This window comes from Rattus rattus, chromosome 3, assembly GCF_011064425.1.
Source record: "Rattus rattus isolate New Zealand chromosome 3, Rrattus_CSIRO_v1, whole genome shotgun sequence".
Classification (NCBI taxonomy): domain Eukaryota; kingdom Metazoa; phylum Chordata; class Mammalia; order Rodentia; family Muridae; genus Rattus; species Rattus rattus.
Window position 1 is genome coordinate 141,688,929 of NC_046156.1, and position 22,545 is coordinate 141,711,473.

Below are 22,545 nucleotides of genomic sequence, written 5' to 3' on the forward strand. Positions count from 1 at the left end.
GCATATATTCTTAAGGACAGATCAGAAACCAGTAAACTGTTGGACAAGAGACTGACCAAATAGAAAAAATCCTTTTATCTTCTGTGGTTACTATCAATTATGAATTACCAGAACTTTTGAGAAATCAGGTGGATTATCTGAAATGTATTCTATTAATAATGGGAAAGGTACATTTTAAATATTTCTTCAATTTAGAGAGTCGGGACACAATCCCGAACCTCTGGTATCTGTATATCGAAAAGCCACATTTAAGAGTGATGAGCTTGGACATGACATTCCCTTTAACAGAAGGATAGCTAGACATTCACAGATCACTTGTTTTTTCCTTTCATTCTGATGTCAAGACAGGCTTGAACACAAAAATTCATTGATCATACACTTCTAAGAAAACACTCTTGTCTATCACCTTTTCAGACTTCAAACTGTCCAGCATTCTGAAAGCCAGTAACCACGAGCTTTGCTTTGCCCTCTCTTTTCATTGTCTCTTACAGAAGGTGAAGATGATGGACAGAGAAGCTCCACAGAACAAAGTGGCGAAGCCCAGGGAGAAGCAGCCAAGTCTGAAAGCTAACACTCCATTCTGACGGTCATCAACACCTGACGATGTGGCGAATCTCCTGGCATTGCTCGGATGAATTTGCGGCCATGGGTGAAATGGAGGAGAAGAAAATGGCCGTGATGAACAGCAAGAAGCCGTTGGTTGCCATGTCACGAATGGGGGCAGAGCCTGTGTCTGCACACAGCCTTTCCCCCACCTCTCTCATTAGCAATGGTTGAAATCACCTGGCCTGTGCTTGGATATCATTTTTGTATGGGTCCTTTCACTTGACCGTTTAATGAAATGCTTGTAGAGAGTAGCACTGACCTAGCTGATGATTCCTGTAGCATCTGGCCCCTCATGATGTCAGAGGATTTAATTGTGTCTAATTGAAAAGGGTTGGTTGAACCCCAGAGTTTCCATATCTCTGGCTGGAGTATTGGCTCACCAAAAGAACCATCCAGAGAGCACAGTTAGCATTATGTCTCTGTGTGTGAGTGCTGTGTTATTTACACCGTTTTGTATCGTACAGTATACCTGCTCAGCACTGCCCTTTGATTGCTTATGTAAAACAAAATGAAGTACATTGACTGTGAATTTTTATACCACTCATTTTTTAAAGGGCTGCCTTTTTAATTTCCCATAGTGTTGTGGTGTGCACGGGGCAGAACCTGCTTTTGTAAAACATGACTTTCCTCTTGATGACTTCTGAGGGTTATATCCAACAGACTCACTGAGCCCCCTTTGCTTTATTATACAGGCATGTGGAAATATCCATTAATGTGAATATTGCCTGAGTTCAGTTTTAGTATCTACACAGACCAGTGTTCTGTCTGTCAATATTGATTTTATTTCCAAGTAAGTTCTTTCAGCTAACAACTTCATTTTTCATGATTAAGAATTTTTAAGAATTGACAAGGTAGAGAAAGAAAGTCAGATAATGCAAAGAACTGGAAACATTGTGTTCTGTGGATCACTTTTGTCACATTGATGGGTACCACTGTTTAACTTGGGAGGACAGCTTGTGAAGGAAGTGTTCTCCTCGAAGCCTGTGGGCACCCGTCTAAAAAGGAAAGCCCTTGGGATGTGTTCTCCCATGTCCCCTCTCAGCCCTTTCATAATGTTATTATGCACTTTTTAATGTTTGTAAAATTTTACTAATAATTTGTGTGAATTGCATTGAGATATAATAATTATCACCCAACCACACTTTTACTGACGCTGTTGATGGACTATGCTGTGTTTTGACATCACGATTCTTGTATGGGGAATGTCTGTGGCCTATGTAACCCCCTCTGGTCAGTATTATGAAGCCAACTATCTTTGGTAATAAATAAGGATCCAGTTAGATGCCCAGGGTTAATCTGGGGCATCTTATGGGGCAAATAACAGATGAAAGAAGGCCTTCGCAACAGAAGAGCCCCTAAGTGTCCTACAGTGCCGGCATAGCTGCAGTTCCAGGTTAAGTAGGGAGCAGTGATTCAGCAGGCAGACTATGGGTGTGGTAGGAACTCAACCTGAGTCTGTAGTCACAGACAAAGTAGACAGGAAGTCTGCCCATAGCTTCCTATAGAGTGCATTCATTACTGACTGGAAATACATGAATCTCATTAGTCCCCAACTGGACGTTTTCCAGAAAAACAAGCAATGTATGTCTTTCTGGATATAAAACAGTAAACACATTCAATATGAGAGGCCTTGCTTTGATCTAACTCATTGGAGGCTAGCTAAAATCAAAACAAATCTACCTATTGGTAGAATCAAAGCTGTGAACCTGTGGCTTATTTGAGACAACCTCTGATAATCTATTAACAACATCCAACAGTTTCAATGTCCTTGTTTAACTATCCTGGTACCTTTCTCGTGAATAGGAAGTTCATTCTTAAAGTTGTAGAATTCCAAACTGGTTTTACGTGCATTTTGTAAAGTGTTGAACCAGTGCTGAGTCTGTGTGGGAGGGTTATATTCCATCCCTGTGTGATATACTATTACTAATGCATGTGGTGCCATGCTTGTCTTCAAATATAGAAGTAGTGCTAAATGGGGAAGTCGTATGGAGCTTCTGATTTCCTTTGACCTCTTACTACTACTTTGTGTCCTGTATTCAATCCCAGAGGGATTCTCTGGCTCAGAAGGAAAAAAAAATCAACATTCTAAATTTTCCACATTGCATAAATTTTGATTGGCAACGTATATAGACTCTCCTGATTTTCATTTAATACCTGTTATTTGCAAGTAAATAATAATAATAGGGAAGTAATCTGTAAAGACAAATGGAAGAGTAGGTAGCCCAAGCAAAGGGTGTTATTTCACTATCCCAACGAAGTCACTAAAGGACACTTTCTTTTCACCTTTGGAAACACACCATTCAGACTTTAATCTTGCTCCCCTTTCACACATTAGGAAGTAAACACAAATAACAACAAGTTTTTGCAAGATTAAAAAGCTAATTTGAGCCTATATGTATTTATCGACAGAATTGTGAATCCACAGGTTATAAAATTAAAGCTAATTATACAGTATGTTTCTCTGTATGGAAAACTAGAAATACACTCATTCAGCTTGCATGTTACAGAGAAGGAGAATAAGTTTCAAAAATGGACTGGCCTTTCTTGCGTTTGTACACATGTCTTTGGGGCAAAGACAGATGTGGCAAAGCCTACTTTTGTGGCTTTCCACTTAAATATTCAATTATAGCTTATTTTGAGAGTTTACTTCTGGTATGTAAACTGTACATTTACATGCTATGTTATGCTACATATGTGAACAAATATTCTTGCTTTTCATTTAGTTACCTAGAAACACAGAATTTTCCATTTTTAACACATTAACAATGAATGAGAAGCTGTTGAATTTGTTGAGTTTAACTTTTTTTTTAACTGAGAATATTTTATGTCAGTACATATTCATCCTGAGCTCACAGAAATGCTTTCTGCCCTGTAACAGAAATCATGATCTTCATTTTTCAGGGAATAGTAACATAGCCCGTCGATAACCTACCACTGAGTCTTCCACACACATGACAGCATGGAACCAATGTAGATTTTAAAAATGACATCTTTATCCTTCTCAGAGGAATAAGAAAAAATGTAACTGTTGGGCAGCAAGCTTCTGAATGAGTCCTGCAGTAGTAAGGGGAAAAGTATAGTCATTAAATTAAACCAAGAAAAGATCCATAATGATGTCTTAGAGGCCCGGAACTGTTCCTTCATTGACTAGTGACAGCCTGGGAAGTCATCTGTGAGCTTCTATGACTTTTGTATTTAGCAATGTTGCATGCTCCAATAATTGATATTAAAAGCAACACTTGTTTTCTGAAATGCAGTCTATGAAGACTTATTATTTACTGCATACTCTGTACTGATGCTGAAGAAAAGATTTCAAAACAGGATGTGGAAGGGAAACTCAAAGTCTGAGCCATCTTGTGGTGCATGTCCCCAAGCCTCTTGGTTTCACTTCCCTGTCCTTTACCCTAGAAACTTCTGATCCATTTTACTCTAGCAGCCCAGTTCCTCACTGTAGCCTGCCAGAGCCATCTGCTAAAATGTCAATTGGAGCTGAAATGTCAACATCACCACCTATGCTTCTGGTTTGGTTACTTGAGAGAGAGTATTCAAACATGCTAAGTTTTTAAAACATTCTCCAGTAACGCCCCCCCACTCCCTCACACACACGTAGATAATCCACTGTACTGGTTTTCCCTAAATTAACTTTTTATATGATTTTTGCAAATTTCCTTCCCTCCTACCCACACCCTTATGTGAGAATTTCTCCAGTCAGAAGTCCAAGGCCTGAGGCATCCACATATTGCCCACTCCACTGCCAGGATTGGGATGAGTCAGCCATGACAGGGATTGCCACAGATACTCCTGTTTTCACTACATTGTGGATGACATTTGGTGTTAGGGGGTATTTGAGTAGACCTTTCTTTATCTTGGTGGTATTTTCTTGTAGTTATTATACTCTTATCACATGCAGGTAGAAAAGACCAAAAGGAAACCAATGTGGGATTCAAGTGAACTCAACCATCCATCAGTCAGGATCGGAAGTCCCTAGGACAAAGGGCCTTGTAAATATTTAAATTTGTCTTACTCAAGACACAAAAACAAAACACACCTGTGAAACACTCTCCCTGGGTACTCCTCATGTCTTTCTAATTTAACTTCAAACTGGATAAGGGTTGAAAATTCAACTGCTATTGAGATGTAAGTCTCCCTAATAGATAACATTTAGAAAAAATATCACTCAGAATTCAGTAGACATCAGAATTTGAAATTATACAGTAGAGAGGCATAATTATGGTCAATGAAGTTATACAAGTTGGAAGACAGGAGAATTATCATTTTCCCCACTGGAGTTAGCAACCTTCCCACATCTCTTCTCTAGCCCTACTTAGAAAGGTTTTTTCCTCCAATTCTGCTTTTTTTTTTTCTTCTTCTTTTTGGAATTTACTTTGTGCATCATCCCATTTAAAATGTGTAATTTGAGAGAATTGATATATCAGGATAATGGGAGGACAAGCAACTCTTGTGTTGGAAAGGTCAATGCCATAATTGTTCTCTATGAGATATGAGGTAGATCTTGAAGTTGGCAGCAATATGTCCCTACTGCGGTATTTTAGTCAACACATATTGTTGGGAGCTAATAAAGGGGATTACACAGGTGCTGAATGGGTTTCTAAATGAGGTGAAAAAGACTTGAGTAAATAGATTTTTTTAAAAAAACTAGAAAAGGAGACAAAGAGATTCTTTATATGTTCTGAGCTAAATATTTTTAATATTACTAAATGTAGTAAGTAAACATCAGTGATAATTTTCAATAATCCCTGGGTTTTAGATGAAGTTCTTTAATACACACACACACACACACACACACACACACACACACACACACACACACACACACAGTCAATACCCCATGGAACCCTAAGGTTCATTAAAATAAATTCAGTTACAACAAATGAGAACAAAAGTGCATTACATTAATTTATAAGTGGGTGACTATTGTAATAATAGCAGTAAGAGAGAAATGTGGGACTTGCAAAGTAGATTCCTGAGGAGAAATTTTACTTAAAAGGAAACAAAACAAGGTCTATGTGCTAGAATTATTTCTTAAGACAAGATTTCATTAAAAGAAAGTTGTTTCCATTTTAAGATGACAAAAGATCTAGAGTAATGTTCACGGGTAGGAAGGTGGGGGTAGATCACAGTGTGTACTTGTTAAGTATGGAGAGAGGAACTGGGTCAAGTGGAGAAGTAGAACATAAGACTCTAGTAGGAAAGCCTTGAAGATTGAAAAGCAGTTAAACATGGCAGATTGAGAATGTGTCTGATATAGTCTCTCCAGGAAATGGATCAGAGGAGAGAGCACAGAAATCAGGGCACTCCAGCAACTCTGGACCACTGAACAACCCACACCAAGTCTTCACAGCTAAGAAAGAAGTCTCCTTGTGGGTGTTAAATATTTTTCAGATAAGCTCAATGCTAGAGATGGAAGTTGTCTTAAGACTTAATTCAAAGGTAATAATGCACAGTTTTAAGGGCCAAAGAAATTTTAGAAGGAAATAGAACACAGCTGAGCTTTTCTTTTCTTTTTTCTTTTCTTTCCTTTCCTTTTCTGTTCTTTCCCTTCATTCTTTATGACTGTATGTCATCTTTCTATCTTCCTTCCTTCCTTTCCTTCTTTATTTCATTAAGTAATTTACTTTACATCCTGATTGTTGCAGCTTCTTTTTTCTTTATTTTTTTTATTTTTAATGTTTTTAAAGCCCAATTATTATCCCCCTCCCAATCAACCCTCCGATGTTCCTCATCAAATTCTTCCTCCCCAGTCTCCAAGAGGATGTCCCCATACCCCAACACCGGCACCCTGCCAAGCCTCCACATTTTCTGGGGCCTCAAGTCTCTCAAGGGGTAGGTGCATCTTCTATCATTGAGGCCAAACCAGACAGTCCTCTGCTATATATGTGTTGGGGCTCAGACTACCTAGTGTATGCTGCCTGATTGGTAACGCAGTATATGAGAGATTTCAGGGGTCCAGGTTTGCTGAGACTGCTGGTCTTACTATGAGGTTGCCCTCTTTCTCAGCTTCCTCCAGCCTTTCTCTTATTCAACTACAGGGGTCCCTGACTTCAGACCATTGGTTGGGTGTAAGTATCTGCTTCTGTCTCAGTCAGTTGATTGTTGGGCCTCCTGGAGGGCAGCCATGCTAGGCTCCTTTCTGTAAATATATCATAGAATCAGTAATAGTGCCACCGCTTGAGATGGGTCCCAATTTGGGCCTGTCACTGGACCTCCTTTCCCTCCATCTCTTCTCCATTTTTGTCCCTGAAGTTCTTTTAGACAGTAGCAATTCTGGGTCCGAGTTTTTGACTGTGGGATGGCAACCCCTGATGCCCTGTCTTTCTACTGGAGGTAGACTCTACAAGTTCCCTGTTCACACTGTTGGGCATTTCATCTAGCGTTCCTCACTGAGTTTTGAGATTCTTTTACCTCCCAGGTTTCTGGTACATTCTAGAGGGTTCCCTCACCTCCCAACTTCTGGGGTGCATATTTCCATTCATTCTGCTGGCCCTTGGGGCTCAATTCCTGGTTTACCCCAATAACTGATTATTTTCCCCTTTTCCCCTGCTCATCCCACTTCCCTCTCCAACCCATTTCCCTCCCTCCCTCTGTCCTAATCAGAGAATTCACAACAGAAGAATCCAAATGACTGAGAAACACTGAAAGCAATATTCAAAGTCCTTAGTGATCAGGGAAATGTAAATCAAAATGACTCTGAGATTCCACCTTACACCAATCGGAAGGGCTAAGATCAAAACCTCAAGTGACAGCACATGTTGGTGAGAATGTGGAGAAAGAGGAACATTCTTCCATTGCTGGTGGGATTGCAAACTAGTACAACCACTCTAGAAAGTAGTGTGGATGTTTCTCAAAAAATTGGAAATACCTGAAGACCCAGCTCTGCCACTCCTGGGCATGTACCCAAAAGATGCCCCACCATGCCACAGGGGTACATGTTCCACTACGTTCATGGCAGCCTTATTTGTGATAGCCAGAAGTGGGAAACAACCCAGATGTCCCACAACAAAAGACTGGAGACAGAAAATGGTTCATTTACACAATGGAATACTACTCAGCTATTAAGAATGGGGACATGATTAGTTTTGCAGGCAAATGGATGGAACTAGAAAATATCCTGAGTTAAGTAACTCAGACCCAAAAGGACATGCATGGTAAGTACACACTAATAAGTGGATATTAAACAAAAAAAAGTACAGAATATCCAGGATACAATCCACAGAACTCAAGAAGGTTAACAAGCCAAAGGGCATGTGGGGATGTTTCAATCCCACTTGAGAGGGAGAAGAAAGCTGATTGTACTCCCTCCTCTCTTCTGAGCCTTCCCTCTCACCACACTCACACCCTCCTCCTTTCTCCCAGAAGAGGGAAGGCCCCCCAGTAGGTATCAAATAGCCTTGATAGACAGTTACAGTAGGACTAGGGGCATCCAGTTGTTTGGCAGGACAAGGCAGTCCAGTTAAGGAAAGGGAACCAAAGGTAGGCAACAGAGTCAGAGCCTCTGCTTTTTCTGTTACAGGTCCCATATAAAGACCAAGCTACATAACTCTTAGCTATGTTCAGAGCACCGAAGTCAGTCCCATGCATGTTCTTTGGTTTTCAGTTCAGTCTCTGTGAGCTCTTATGTGGCCAGGTTAGTTGATTCTTTTCTTGTGGTGTCTTTGTCCCCTCTGGTTCCTTCAATTCTTCCTCCCACTCTTCCTCTTTTCCACTGGATTTCCTGAGCTCCACCTAATATTTGGCTATAGGTCTCTGCATCAGTTTCAATCATTTGCTGGGAGAAACCTCTCTGATGACAGTTATGCTAGGCTCCTGTCTGCAAATATATCAGAATATCATTGATAATGTCGGGAGTGGGCATCCTCTCAATGCATGGACCAGTCATTGATTGGCCAGTCCCTTAATTTCTGCTCCATCTTTGTCCTTGAACATCTTATAGATGGAACCAATTGTGGATCTAAGGTTTTGTGGTTGGGTAGGTATCCTAACTTCTTCATTGGAAGTCTTGCCTCATTAAAGGAGATGGGACTTCCTTACTTTCTATCCATGCCCTAATCCACATTTTCTTTTTTAAAGGGATCACATTCCTCTGGTAACAACATGTATTTCACAGGAATTACTTTCCCCATAGGAATGAAGTAGAAGTCTTGTCCCTTTCCTTCAGTTAATTGTTGTATATTCTGACTGTGGATGATAGGCTCTATTTTATTATCTTTACTCATCAAAATTACTCTAAAATAAGAATATACATATATCCACATATATAGAGTAATATACATATATATGTATATTATACACACATATATAACATATATATACATATACATGAACATGGACATGCATATACATATACCAAAGTTGGTAAGCAAGTAAATATACTTAGTGCCAAGAAAATACCTGAGTTCCACCCCACAAATCCATATGATAGGAAGAGAAATGCCACCTGCAAGTCGTCTTCTGTTCAGCAAATACACACACACACAAAGAAATAACATAATTATATTAGTATACAAAAATGCTAATTTCATTATAAATAAATGATCTAGGACTCATGCAAGTCACATAATGTCCCAAGGAAATGTAGTTGGGGAATCGAAACCAGGAATAAAATTTAAGTCAGTGTTCTAGGTTGACAATAACTCTGCTTTCAACTAAACAAAATCTTTCCAAATGAGCAACCATAAAGGCCAAACATATAATTTTACATTCTCAAGAGTTTAAATTAAAAATAGAAAGAAAACTTTAAAAATAACCTCATATATTTTGAATTGTCATTTATTAAATCCTATGTTTGTCAATACTGAGTGCTCAGACTCCAGAATGATGTATTTCAGAAATATTATATGTTAAACCAGTCCACCCAAATGTGATCTAGGTGCCATCATTCACAGTATATTATCATAGGTCATGATCTACTTTGTATGAATTCAAAATGAAAATTTTTCACTTTGAGGGAGAGAAGCTATGTATGTTGGTCCAGTTTTCAGTGACCCCAAAGACAGACTTTTACATCAGAATCTTTTGGAAACCTTTTAGGCATACGAAGAGCTGAAATCAATCTGTACAGATTATAATTTAGTTGTAATGTGAATCCCAGGTATGTATCAGTACTTTTAAATTTTTTATTAAACTATAATTAATATTTAAAGGTGAGCATATGTTTGTAATTATCTGTATTTTTCTAGAATAAACACAGTCAAGCAAATATCATCAAGATCAAGAATCCAAATATGCCAACACCTAGAATGCTCATCACATTTCTTTTTATTAGTCACCTGTGGAAAAAACTATATCCCATTTGACTGATAAAATGATTCACACCCATCTGTCTTTCCAACACTAAATCTATATAGCCTATCAACTAACACAGCAACAGTCTTTTCAGATGGTCTTTCTGTAGAGTCTTACTAATATTATTTCAGGCCAACATGACCCACCTCCCAATTACATCCCACCACCTTGTATAAATATGCTCCAGAGAGCATAGGTCCTTCAGAGTATACTATCTCTAGGTCCATCCAGATTTAAATTTCATTCTATCTCATTCCGAGTCCTGCGTGACCTTGGAAGAGATGGTATAACATGGTTCCCACCCCTGGAGCAGATCCAGCAGGGTATGGGCCTTCATGACTATTGACAGTTCTTGGTGTGAGGCTTATTTGTATAATAATATACATAACATATTTTATGTTCCTCCTTCAGGAGATATTCTGCCAAGATTAATGACTCCATAATAATTAGAAGCACCAACAGGTCTGTTGGGAAAGTGTGTATCTTAGCAAGATAATAAATGCTGTGGTCTTCAAGATGGCCCTTAAGACTGTTAGAAAGAACTCTGAAAACACATGTTCAAAAATATATAATTTCTCAACTATGCGAAATGTAAGAATGAAATATGAAATCTATGAGGGGCTTCATGTACCTAAAAGAACAGGGACAGCTGAACTATGAGCCAACTTCTCAAAAAGATATTAAGGATGTAGATAAAGAGATTTAGGGAGTGTTGATATCAGATTGGGATCCCACCCAGCTAATTTATTGTCTGCTTACAAAGCAGGCAGATCTCTGAATCCATTGCTCCGTATTTAAAGAAAATTTTACTTGCTGTCTTTTTCTAAGAATCAGGTGGCTAAAGTCGTAGAATGCTGATTCAAGGGAAACTGAGTAAACAATTGAATTGATAAGTAAATAAGAAACTGGGCTTCGGTCTGAGAGAGCTGAGCTAGATGAACTGTCTGAAGACCTGTCTCAAGCAAAACACAAGCGTCAGTTTACATCCACCTCACTGACTTTAAGTCATTTCTTTCGCTGCTACCAAATACCCTTCCTCAAAACCACTCCCAAGCAGAGGCTGGTCCTTGACAATTCCAGGTTATCTAGTGGTTCCTCTCTGGTACAATCTTGCTGATAGATTATCAGGTGGCCTCTGCCCTTGTATAATCTTGCTGATCACCAGGATTCCATCTTTTACTTCCCATTTTATTATCTATGGATCTCGTAGGTGAGAATATGGTGAAACCAGTAACAGATTTCAATTTACTTTTTTATTGAAATTAGATTTATCTTGCATACTTATGTGCCAATTATAGTTTACTCTCCTTTCAGTCCTCCAAGCTCCATCCCCCCCCTCCCCTAGATCCACTCCTTCTCTGTTTGCTCTTTAGAAAAACGCAGGCCTCCAATAGATGATAGCCAAACCTGACAAAACAAAACACATAAGAAAAGGCAAACACCCTATTATGGTGGCTGAACAAGGTAACCCAATAGGAGGAAAGAGTCTCAGGAGCAGGCAAATAGTCGAAGACACCCACCCCCATTGCTACGTGTCTCACAAAAACAACAAGCTAAAAGACACAACATATCCACAGATTACCTGGTACAAACTCATGCACGCATCATATTTGTAACAGTAGTAAAATTACAGTTCTAAGTAGCAACAAAAATATTTTTATGACTGGGGTTTACCAACAAAAATAATTTTATGACTGGGGTTTACCACAACTAAGGAAATACATCAAAAGCTCACAGCATGAATAAGGTTGAAAACCACTAGACAGAGTGTAGAGATGAAGGCTTCATGCAGGCATCAGCTTGAACTTACGCATTCAGTGAACTGTGTATATGTTGTCCTAATGGGGCCCCCTGCTCAGACTTCAAATTTTTACTGTACAAGATTAAACAGAATTCCTAAATCTATTTATTTTCTTTATTATAGTTTTGCAACATTCACTCCAACTTATTTTCATTCAATTTTTTGATCCCATCAACTGTGTTCTGAAGAAACAGCATTTGCTTATTTTTTTGGCTATCTGCCTTCATCACATTCAAGGCATTGAAAAACATTCACTAAGCAAATTCAGTCTTAGTGTCTTCAATGGATTTTTTCCCCGGTAGCAAATTTAGGACATAATCATCCATTATAATGTATCATAACTGTAGTCAGCAAGATAAAACAGAAAAAAATGACTTGAATTCCAGAGCCCCTTGCTATAATCCTAAGCAAACAAATTTTAGATATACTGAATACACAGAGATATTGGGCCATCATTTATTGGAATGGAATTTCATTTCTCTGCTCTCAGACAGCATTCTGTTGTATCTCCAGCCCATAAGAGAATATTTTGAATGAATCTGACTCTGCAAAGATAGCACTTACAATTGAGAAATGGAAAACGTGGCTATCCGGTCCTTCCCTTCTTGGTTCAATCTGACCCTATCCACTGGCAGTTGCTGTCTTTCTTGATTTGTCTTCTTTCAACCCAGCCCACCTGCCTCTCACTGTCAGATTTTATGGTTGGACCAGGGACAGAGATGTAAGATGAGAGGATCAAGTAGGGAGATAAGGAGGAGAATGTAGAGACAGAGAAAGAGGAGAGAGAGAGAGAGAGAGAGAGAGAGAGAGAGAGAGAGAGAGAGAGAGAGAGACAGACAGACAGACAGACAGACAGACAGACACAGACAGACAGACAAAATTGAACGGTCTTTGAGGAGTCTGAGGCATTTGAGGGGCATTTGGAAACCCAGTATAATAGAAACTTTCTAAAATATATGAAGGTGATCCTAAAGAGTCCCAACTGGACATCTCTTGTCACCAAGCAAAGCTTTTAGTACTGGAACTAGGTTACAGCTAATTGAGTTGTTTGCCAAAGGGGTCCCATGGAAATCCCCCCAAGCAATGCAGGCTATTTCAAAGGCAATAGGTTGTTCTTCACAAACTGACAGCCAGGCTTATTGCTGAGGACAACACCAACATGACTCACTGAACATGGAAAGGGAGAGCTGGGGCCTACATAGAATTTAATCCCATGTGGCTTTGGTATGGAAGAATACTCTGCACCCTACCTAAAGAGTGACATAAACACAAATCCAGCTTTAAACTTTTCATCTAAGTCTGTCCTGCCTGTAAAACATGCTAGGACAATGGTGGTACAAACCTTGTGGGAGTAACCAACCAACAGGTGATTTGAACTGACTTAAGGTCCACTCCATGAGATGGAACCCATGTATGACACTGCTTCGGTGACAAAGAACCAGAGACTAGATAGTTCAGAGAAATATGGTAAAACCAAATACTACCAGCCAAAATAAATAAATAAATAAATAAATAAATAAATAAATAAATAAATAAAAACAGCAGATAAAAAAGACTCCTAATGATACTCGGCTATAATCAAAGAACAGTGCCATGCTCAACCATCATCTACAAAGCATTGTCCTGCATCAGATGAGAACAAATACATAGTCCCACATCCAGACATTACACAGATTGGAAGACACAGTTCTAATTGGGATGTCTTCTTCAACTCCCTCCCCTTGGAGCTCAGGGATCCCCTTATAAGAGGAGGTAGAAAGAGTATAAGAGTCAGAGGAGATCGAGAACACCAGGAGAAGGCAATCTGAACCAGCTGAGCAAAATTCATGTGAACACACAGAGACTGAGACAGCATACAGAGAGCGGACATGGACCAGCAGCAGGTTCACAGATTTCAATGTCACATTCGTCTGAGCCCCCTAAGGTTGTGAAGGGGTGGGACTCTTATTCTTGTCCCTACTATTGGGATTTTTTTCTTTCTTTTGTTTTGCCTTATCCAACTTCAATCTGATGGGTTTTGTTTTATTTGATTTTGTTAAGTTTTGTTGTTATCTCTTAGAAGCTTTTCTTTTTCCTAATGAGAGACAGAATAGCCATGGATCTGGACGGGAGGGGAGATGAGGAGAAATTGGCAGGGGTCGAGGAAAGACGAGATGGTAATCAGAATGAAAAAACAATCTATTTTTGATTAAAAGGGAAAATAAAAAAACGAATTAAAAATAAAAAATATTAGCATCACACCTTTATTAAATCATGCCATTTAGATTTAGGAACTGCACAGCAGATTTTAAAGCATGTGCCCAGAAACCTGGCTACTAATTAACTCAATATATGACTTTGGACAAATAACTATTCTGAATCTGGTTTGCAAACAAAAATTAGTAACTTTGGAATGTTGATTAGAGTCTCTAAGAATACTAAAGGCTGAAGTTTTTAAAGAAATTTCACATTAGTTAATTCATGTTAAACCTGACACAGAGTCCTTAGCTCATAACACAAACATCAGTTACTAACATTTAATCATTGTGTCCACAAGCGGCTATAACTTTAAATGATGTTGGCATAGAAAACAGCTTTTATCCCTTAAGAAGTAAGACTGGCCAACTGCATTTATTGAAGAAATATGAATGATTTTATTCTAAGTATTACATTTTTCATAATGTTGGCTATCCAACAATTAAACCCTGAAACTGACTATGGAATTCAGGGAAATAAGTACTTAAGTTAGAAATGTCCTCTGGTCTGTCATAAGAAGGTCAAAGGTGGAGAAGTATTGCAATTAGGAGATAGAAGGGGTACATAATACCAGGGATATCTAAGAACCAATGCAAGTTCAGCCTGATCTCTTCTTAACAAGACTTTTTTTTCATTTTTATTGATTATTTTATTTATTGACATTTTAAAAGTTATTCCCTTAACAGTTTTCCCTCCACAAACCCCCTATGCCCTCCCCTTCCCCTGCCTCTATGAGAGTGCCCTCCCACCCATTCACCCACTCCTGCCTCAGCATCCTAGCATTCCCCTACACTGGAACATCTAGCCTCCCCAGGACTAAGGGGTTCCCCTCCCAGTGGTCTGATAAGGACATCCTGTGCTAAATATCCAGCTGAAGCCATGGGTCCCTCCTTGTGTTCTCTTTCATTGGTTGTTTAGTTCCTGGGAGCTTTCTTTGTGGGGGAGGGCATCTGGGTGGTTGATATTGCTGTTCTTCCTATGGGGTTGCAAACCTCATTCTGTAGGTTGATGTCAAGGTAATACATGATTGGACAGTAGAGAGTAGGGCAGGGACAAAGTTTTTTTAAGGAGAGAGGTCAAGATGGAGGAGGATGATTCAGATTTAGGTGAGCTAGATCAATTTTATCTTGTCTAGGTGGGCTGTTTATATCTTTATCAATTGGCAGTGAATTTATTGTTTGGATAAATTGTGGATTGAGAATTTAACATGTAAATCTAATTGCTAATTACAAGTTTCTGGAACTTTGATTTTATTGGGCTAAAGAAAACAATGTGTGAAAGAAATAGCTGAGAGGCAGTTGGAGCGTGTAGATGTGGTTCTGCTGCCCATGTGGCGTGAGATGTGTGTGTGTGTGTGTGTGTGTGTGTGTGTGTGTGTGTGTGTGTCAGGCATAGTAACTACCAGCTAGGGGACCGCACGGAGAGGGCAGCTAAAAGGGAGACAACTAAGAGTGTCAGAGTAGTAATCGGAGCAAGCAGATCTGGTTTGTGGGAACTGATAGCAAACGTTCATCTTTAATTTTTACTGTAACACCATTCAGCTCCTTCAGTCCTTGCGCTAAGTTTTCCATTGGGTCCGAATGCTTAGTCTGATGGTTGGCTGTATGCATCCATATCTGTATTGGTCAGGCTCTGGCAGAGACTTTCAGGAGACAGCTATACCAAGCTCCTGTCAGCAAGCACATCTTGGCATCACAAATCGTGTCTGGGTTTGATGTCTGCAAATGGGATGGATCCCTAGGTGGGGCAGTCACTGGATAGCCTTCTGTCTCAGCTCTGCTCTTTGTCCCTGCATTTCCTTTTGACAGGAGGAACTCCAGATTAATATTTTTGAGGTGGGTGGGTGACCCCATCCCCAACCAAGGACCATGCCTATCCACTGGATATGGTCTCTACAGATTATATATCCCCTTTATTGGATATTTAGGCTAATGTCCTCCCTGTTGGGTTTTGGGAACCTCTTGGGTCCCTGGCATCTGGGACTTTATAATGGCTACTCCCAGTTTCCCCTTCCCCACTGCTACAAACCTCCTTTCAAATTTCTGACCCTCTACACTTCTCCATCTCCTCAGGTTCTGAAACAGCCCCCCTCCCCAATCTTCTCTCCCTCCCAGATTATCTCTCCCTCTACTTTCTGGAGATTATTTTCTTCCCCCTTGTGAATAAGACTGTAGGATCCACACTTTGGTGTGATCTTCTTTCTTCTCGGGTTTCCCATGTGTAGTTATTTTGTCAAAGAGAACTTCAAACCAATTTCCCTCATGAATACTGATGCAAAAATACTCAATAAAATTCTTGCAAAGCAAATCCAAGAACACTTCAAAATGATTATTCAGCATGATCCAGTAGGCTTCATCTCAGAGATGCAGAGATAGGTCAATATTGAGAAACCCATCAACATAATCCACTATATAAACAAACTCAAAGAAATAACATGATCACCTCATTATATTCTTAAAAAGCCTTTGACAAAATACAACACACCATCATGCTAAGAGTATTGGAAGTATTCAAGGTCCATACCTAAATATAACAAAAGCAATATACAGCAAGCCAATAGCCAACATCAAATTAAATGGAGAGAAACGACACAAAATCAGGGATAGGACAAGGCTACCCACTCTCCCCCTATCTATTCTTAACAAGTCTCATCTTTTCAGGTTCACAATATCAGGAGTTAGCAGAGGGTACCTATTCTCTCTCAGTACTGTGGAGTATAAGGCTATCAACACTGGCATTGGAAGGAAGAGGAAAATCAATGGACAGTTTAATTTGATAACATTTTCTTTCCTCTCAAACTTCAAACACCTTTTCCCCATTTTTTCCGTTTTTGTTTGTTTGCTTGCTTGCTTGAGATAGGGTTCCTCTATGTGGCCTTGGGTGTCCTGCAACTTACTCTGGACCAGGCTGGCTTTGAATTCAGAGATTGGCCTGCCTCTGTCCCCCAACTGCTGGGATTAAAGGCATGTACCACTACCAGGGCTACACAACCCACACTCTTGGTCCCCCTTAGTAAACCTGAGGCCAGACCCAGTCTTGGAAGAATTGAAACAAAATGAGACTGTAAATGCCTGTCCAACTAAAGAAATTTTCTGTTGTACTCTATTTCACTTGATCCCAGATTTCCAAAATTTCCCCTTAAAATATTCTCTAGAGGGAAATGAGAAATTTTGTTTTCTGGAGGGGGGATGGGGGAGGCATCCCCTTGAATTCTAGACTGGCGTTTTTTTTATCAAATTAGAATATCATAAAAGCTGTCTTTAAATATATCATTATTTATGTAACTAACATCATCAAGTACATGAAAGAAATGGTATTTTGGATATTAAAAAAATAAGAGAAGATAATCCTGAAGTCTATTTTTCATCCATCACTTCCAGGGATCATGATGTGTGTGACTACTTTTATGTCAATTTGACACAAGCTAGGGTCATCGGAGAACAGGGAGCCTCACTGAGAAAAATTATTGGGCTATAATTAAAACATGTAGTAAATTTTTTTTTAATTAGAGATCGAAGGGGAAGGGCTCTGTCCATTGTGGGCAGTGCCATCCCTGGGTTGGTGGTCCTGGTTTATATAAGATAACAGACTGAGCAAACCATGAAGAGCAAGCCAGTAAGCAGCACTCCTGAGTGATCTCAGCATCATCTCCTGCCTCTAGAATCCTGCTCTGTTTGAGTTTCTGACTTAGCTCCTCTCATGGACTGTGATAGGTCAGACAAATCCTTTACTCCCTAAATTGCTTTGGTCATGATGTTTCTTGATAACAGCACAAGACTAAAACATGATGCTTATCAAACTGTTTGCTCAAGTAGAAAATCTATCTTCTTACATGTAGTTATAGCAGTAGTAAAGTGAAAAGCATCCTTCATTTAGCTGTAAACCAATTTCATACAGCAGACATCCTGGTCCATCAAACAGTACTTCTAATGAATTGCCCTGAAGTAAATATTTATGTGTTCAGATAAGAAGAGAAAGTTGATTAACAATAATTAAACCAGCATTTGTACTCAAGTAAAACTATGTAATATACACATTTTTTCCTATACTTCCACATTTCTATCATCAAATCTCTATTTGTATCAACATTTGATAGATGATAAGTAATGGATATCTGCCTCCTGGTGGCCATACACTTTAAAAAAAATCAGTACCCTTGTCTGTTAAAATGTAGTGAAAAGATTTTATTTTAGAAAATAACTCACTTTGAAGGATAGTGCAAAGTTGACTTTGTGCCAATAAAGGACAATTCAATAGCATCAGCCCCACAGGTATCTGTTTGAGGGACAACATTAATAATAACAAATACCTTTGGATTTACTCCACGTGTAAGTTGTAAATGTATGCATATATATGGTAAAGTGTTCTCAAGGAAACCACGAAGCAACTAAAAGTTTGAATTTTATTACAAATATCTTCCCTTAAAACTCCCAATCTTAGCCCAGTGGGATAGCTCACCATGATTTGCTCTAGCTAAGCAAATCAAAATCTTGTTCTCTCTCCTTATACAAAGTCACCTTTGTCAATCAGACCTGGCCAATAACTGCAGGGTTTGTGTGTATGTGTGTGTGTGTGTGTGTGTGTGTGTGTGTGTGTGTGTGTGTGTGTGTGTGTGTGTGTGTGTGTGTGTAAGTATCTGCTATTCAGTAGAATAAACCTCCTGGCACGTGCCAAACATGATTTGACAGGAGCACAGTATTCCTTACAAGAAATAAAAGTTAGAAATGTTGAAGACTCATGGAGCCTGCACAGGTATGCACTGGGCCCTCTGCATACATGATGTAGCTGGGGAGTTTGTGGGACTCCTAACAGTGGGAGTGAGATATCTCGGACTCTTTTTCCTGCTCTTAAGATCCTTTTCCTACTACTAGGTTGCCTGCCTTATCCATCCAAGCCATGACATGAAGGTTTGTGCCTATGTTTGTGCATATTCTTACAGCATTTTGTTAGGGCATGTTCAGTTGACATCACTGGAAGGCCTGCTCTTTTGTAAAGCAAAATGGAGGAGGAGTGGTTCTGAGGGAAAAGGAAAGGGAGAAGGGGAAAATGAAAGGAGTGGAGAGACGGGAGGCTGTGGTAAGAATGTACTGTATGAGAGAAGAACAAATAAAAAGAAAATAAATATATAAATATAATAATTTTTTTAAAGAAATTCTGAAGACTTTTACTAATGTGATTATTTGAAAGTGTGAGTTTATGCAATATTTTAATTTATTAATAATATTTAATTACTCTATAGGAAAAATAGTAAAATAACGTTGTGCTTTTTGGAACTAATAAGTATAGTTTAAGGCATGGCAAAATACCTTTCAATACACAAATGCTAAAATTAATTTGCAAGTTTTTAACTTAGATTAATTAGCTCAAGATTAAGTTTTAAGCTCTCATATCCGTTTGACTAGAATATGAGAATTTTGTTGGGAGGCACAGACTCTGTTGTGTTCACACGTCTAGCAGTGCTATCATAAGTGTTTGTCTGCTGGGGGGGGGGAGAACTGGCGAGGTGCACTTGGTATAGATGATCGATAGCGAACAACTTAACCGAATCCAAAGCATTGACCACATCAGTATTGCACACGACTCCTGCAGACACTACTGGAGATGCTTCCTTTCCAACCCTACTACTCATTGAGAAGAACCCCACATTTGTGCTTTTGTAGAATAATGCCTGTCTTAGCAACTGAAAATTTAGTTCACTGGGATATGGATGTGTTTGACTAAGGAAAAACGTTCATTTGCTTTTTTTGTCCCTTCATTGGATATTTTTTTTTATTTACATTTCAAGTGTTATTCTCTTTCCCTGTTTCCTGGACATAAGCCCCCTTCCTCTACCCCTTCCCTTCTTCTATAAGGATGTTCCCCCTCCCCATCCGCCTCCCCTTCCCACCTTCCCAGCATTCCCCTACACTGGGGGTCCAATGACATTCATTTACTTATAGTGGAAATCTATGTTTAAATTTTCAAATGTCCTTAGAAAATTTAACAGTCCGTGAGTAAATAGTAAAATGAATATCCACATAGCAATTGTCCCGCTCTGATGTTATTCATCTTCAGCATCCTTGTATGAGCTTTCTCCTCTACAGTCCCACAATTCTCAGTCATGGTGTGATTTTGAGGAAAGACAGCTGCAACAGTAAATACACATTAGGAAAAGACATTGGTATCTCTAAAATGTAAGAACTATTTCATGCCCAATGATAACAGCTTTATCACAGCTAAAGAAACAAAGTAATTTCTGTCTATGAAAAAGATGCTAACCAAATTTTTAATTATTTCATAGATCCACAAACTACAGTTATTAATAAACACTTGAAACTCTTTTATTAATATTGTTATTAATAACTTTTAGACTTGCAGATTGCAGTAAATATCTGCTAAATATTTGCCTCCTGGTGGCCATAGGTTGGTGTTTTGTTTTGTTTTGTTTTTGTTTTGTTCAGTAGTGAAAACCAGAAAATTGAATTTACTCAGAATAGCAAGAGTAGGAAAATGGATGAAGAGATCCAGTGACCCCACTCTCTAGTGTATTTCTGGGGTCCTACAGTGAGATTAAAGCTTAAATAGAGGACTAAGGATTACACATCTGTGCAATCTCAGTCAAGGTTTTATCCCACTCACCACTGACTCCACATTGTCTGGACTTTGGTATCATCCTGGGTCATGACTCAGGTTATTAGAGCTATGTGAAACCTTTTAAGCAGGAGACAAGTTTCCTCTCTGGCTACTGCCATGTTTTATCTTTTCCTTCTCCCACCATGAGCTTCCTAATGGAAAGTGTCATTTCTTAGGGTCCATTGTTGGAACAGCCTGATAGACTAAGACACACATGTGTCTCTAAAATATCGTTACTCTTCCAGGCCAATTATTATTATCTACAGTTTAACACCTCAATCTTGATGTGAAATATATCTATTTTTAAAACATTTATAATAAACAGAATGTAAGTGGAAACTAAGGTTAGAACACATTTAGTGTGAGGTAGCTATGAATAAGAAACATTTTATCATAATATTTGGTGTCTAATTACTTTTGGAAGAGTTGTCACAATCAACTCCATCTTGCTTCTTTGACAGAGGGTTTTGTCATGAAACTGGCCACAAATTTAAGACCCTATTTTATCAGCTTCTCTAAGGCTGGGGTTACAGTAAAAGGTAACAGGCTAGGTATGATATTCTTTCATTTCCAACAACTTGCTCTTTTGCTGGAAAATAACATTCTCAGAGGATAGAGCTGATCAACTGCCAGGTGATTTGTCTGAAGTCCCTTATGTCTGTGCTGTGGGCAATGCCCCAGCATCTCAAAATTATTGGGTTCCTTTGTCAAGAGCTGCACTTCTTTTTATAGATGGTGGATAGGGTCTCTGGAGGTCCATCAGGATCCATCTCAAGCAGGTACCAGTTGGATTCAGGAGTCAGTAGCCAAGGGAAACTTCTCAGTCTCCTCAAGACTCTTGAAATGATGGCCACAAGTGGAAAAGCACCTGGGCTACGTCCAGGGGTTCGTTTTATTTTATTTTATATTACTTTACTTTTGGTCTCCAAAGATGGGCTCAAGAGCAATGAGCTCAGGATCTACTTTGGGGCATTTTGGTTGCTATGGTGTTGTGTTTTACGAAAAAGAAAGAACCAGGATATATTTGATAGAGGAGAGGTATGGTGACATCGAAGGGGATGCCTCTGTGGGCCCATGATGAGGCATCACTTCCTCCTGAGGTACCAGGCATACAATGGATATAGTATGAAATAGAGTTTACTTAAGACATGGGGAGGGGAGTTGAGAAGGGAATATAAATACAGAAATGCAGAGAGAGAGAGAGAGAGAGAGAGAGAGAGAGAGAGAGAGAGAGAGAGAGAGAGACAGAGAGAGAGAGACAGAGAGAGAGACAGAGAGAGACAGAGAGAGAGAGAGAGAGAGACAGAGAGAGAGACAGAGACAGAGGGAGAAGGCATCCAGGAACAGGTGAAGAGAAGGGGGAAGGGGAGAGGAAAGAGAAGGGACACCACAGTGGGTAAGAGAGTAAGGGAGAAAAGAGAGGACAAACAGACCCTTTTAAACTGAGTCAGTCATACCCGGCCATTGTCAGGTAATTGTAGGGTAAGGCCTAGAAGGAATGTTATTAAAAACAATGACTTCATGAAATTCTTAGGCAAATGGACGGAACTAGAAAATACTATCCTGAGTGAGGTAATCCAGACACAAAAGAACACACATGTGTGTATATACTCACTGATAAGTGGATATTAGGAAAAAAATCCCCAAATACCCACAATACAACTCACAGACTATATGAAGCTTAACAAGAAGGAAGGTTCAAGTGTGGATTCTTTAAACCCACTTAAAAGGGGGGAACAAAATTCTCACAGGAGCCCAAGGGGACCTGGATGGAAGGGGAAACGGGAGTAAAAAGGGGGGAGGGACAGGACTAGGTATGGGAAGAGACAGGAGAGAAGTCCAGAGGGCCAGGAGAAGAAAATTTATTTAGAAATAAGTAGCAGTGGGAGGTAGGGATGTTGGGGAACCACTAGAAAGTCCGAGAGACCAGAGATGCAAGGTTCCCAGGACCCAATGGGGATGACATTAGCCAAAAAACCCAACAACAC

General features: G+C 39.4%; 1 protein-coding gene across 4 annotated transcripts in view; it reads left to right on the plus strand.

Moving 5' to 3' along the window:
• Positions 1–3,858, plus strand: part of Pkia (cAMP-dependent protein kinase inhibitor alpha) — an 80,915-nt gene extending 77,057 nt beyond the window's left edge. For all 4 annotated transcript variants that reach the window (XM_032898629.1, XM_032898630.1, XM_032898632.1 and 1 more), the window contains one exon: positions 492–3,858. In XM_032898629.1, the coding sequence (XP_032754520.1) occupies positions 492–571 (80 nt within the window). In that variant the 3' untranslated portion in view covers positions 572–3,858. The remainder of the gene's footprint in view (positions 1–491) is intronic.
• Positions 3,859–22,545: the final 18,687 nt, after the last annotated feature.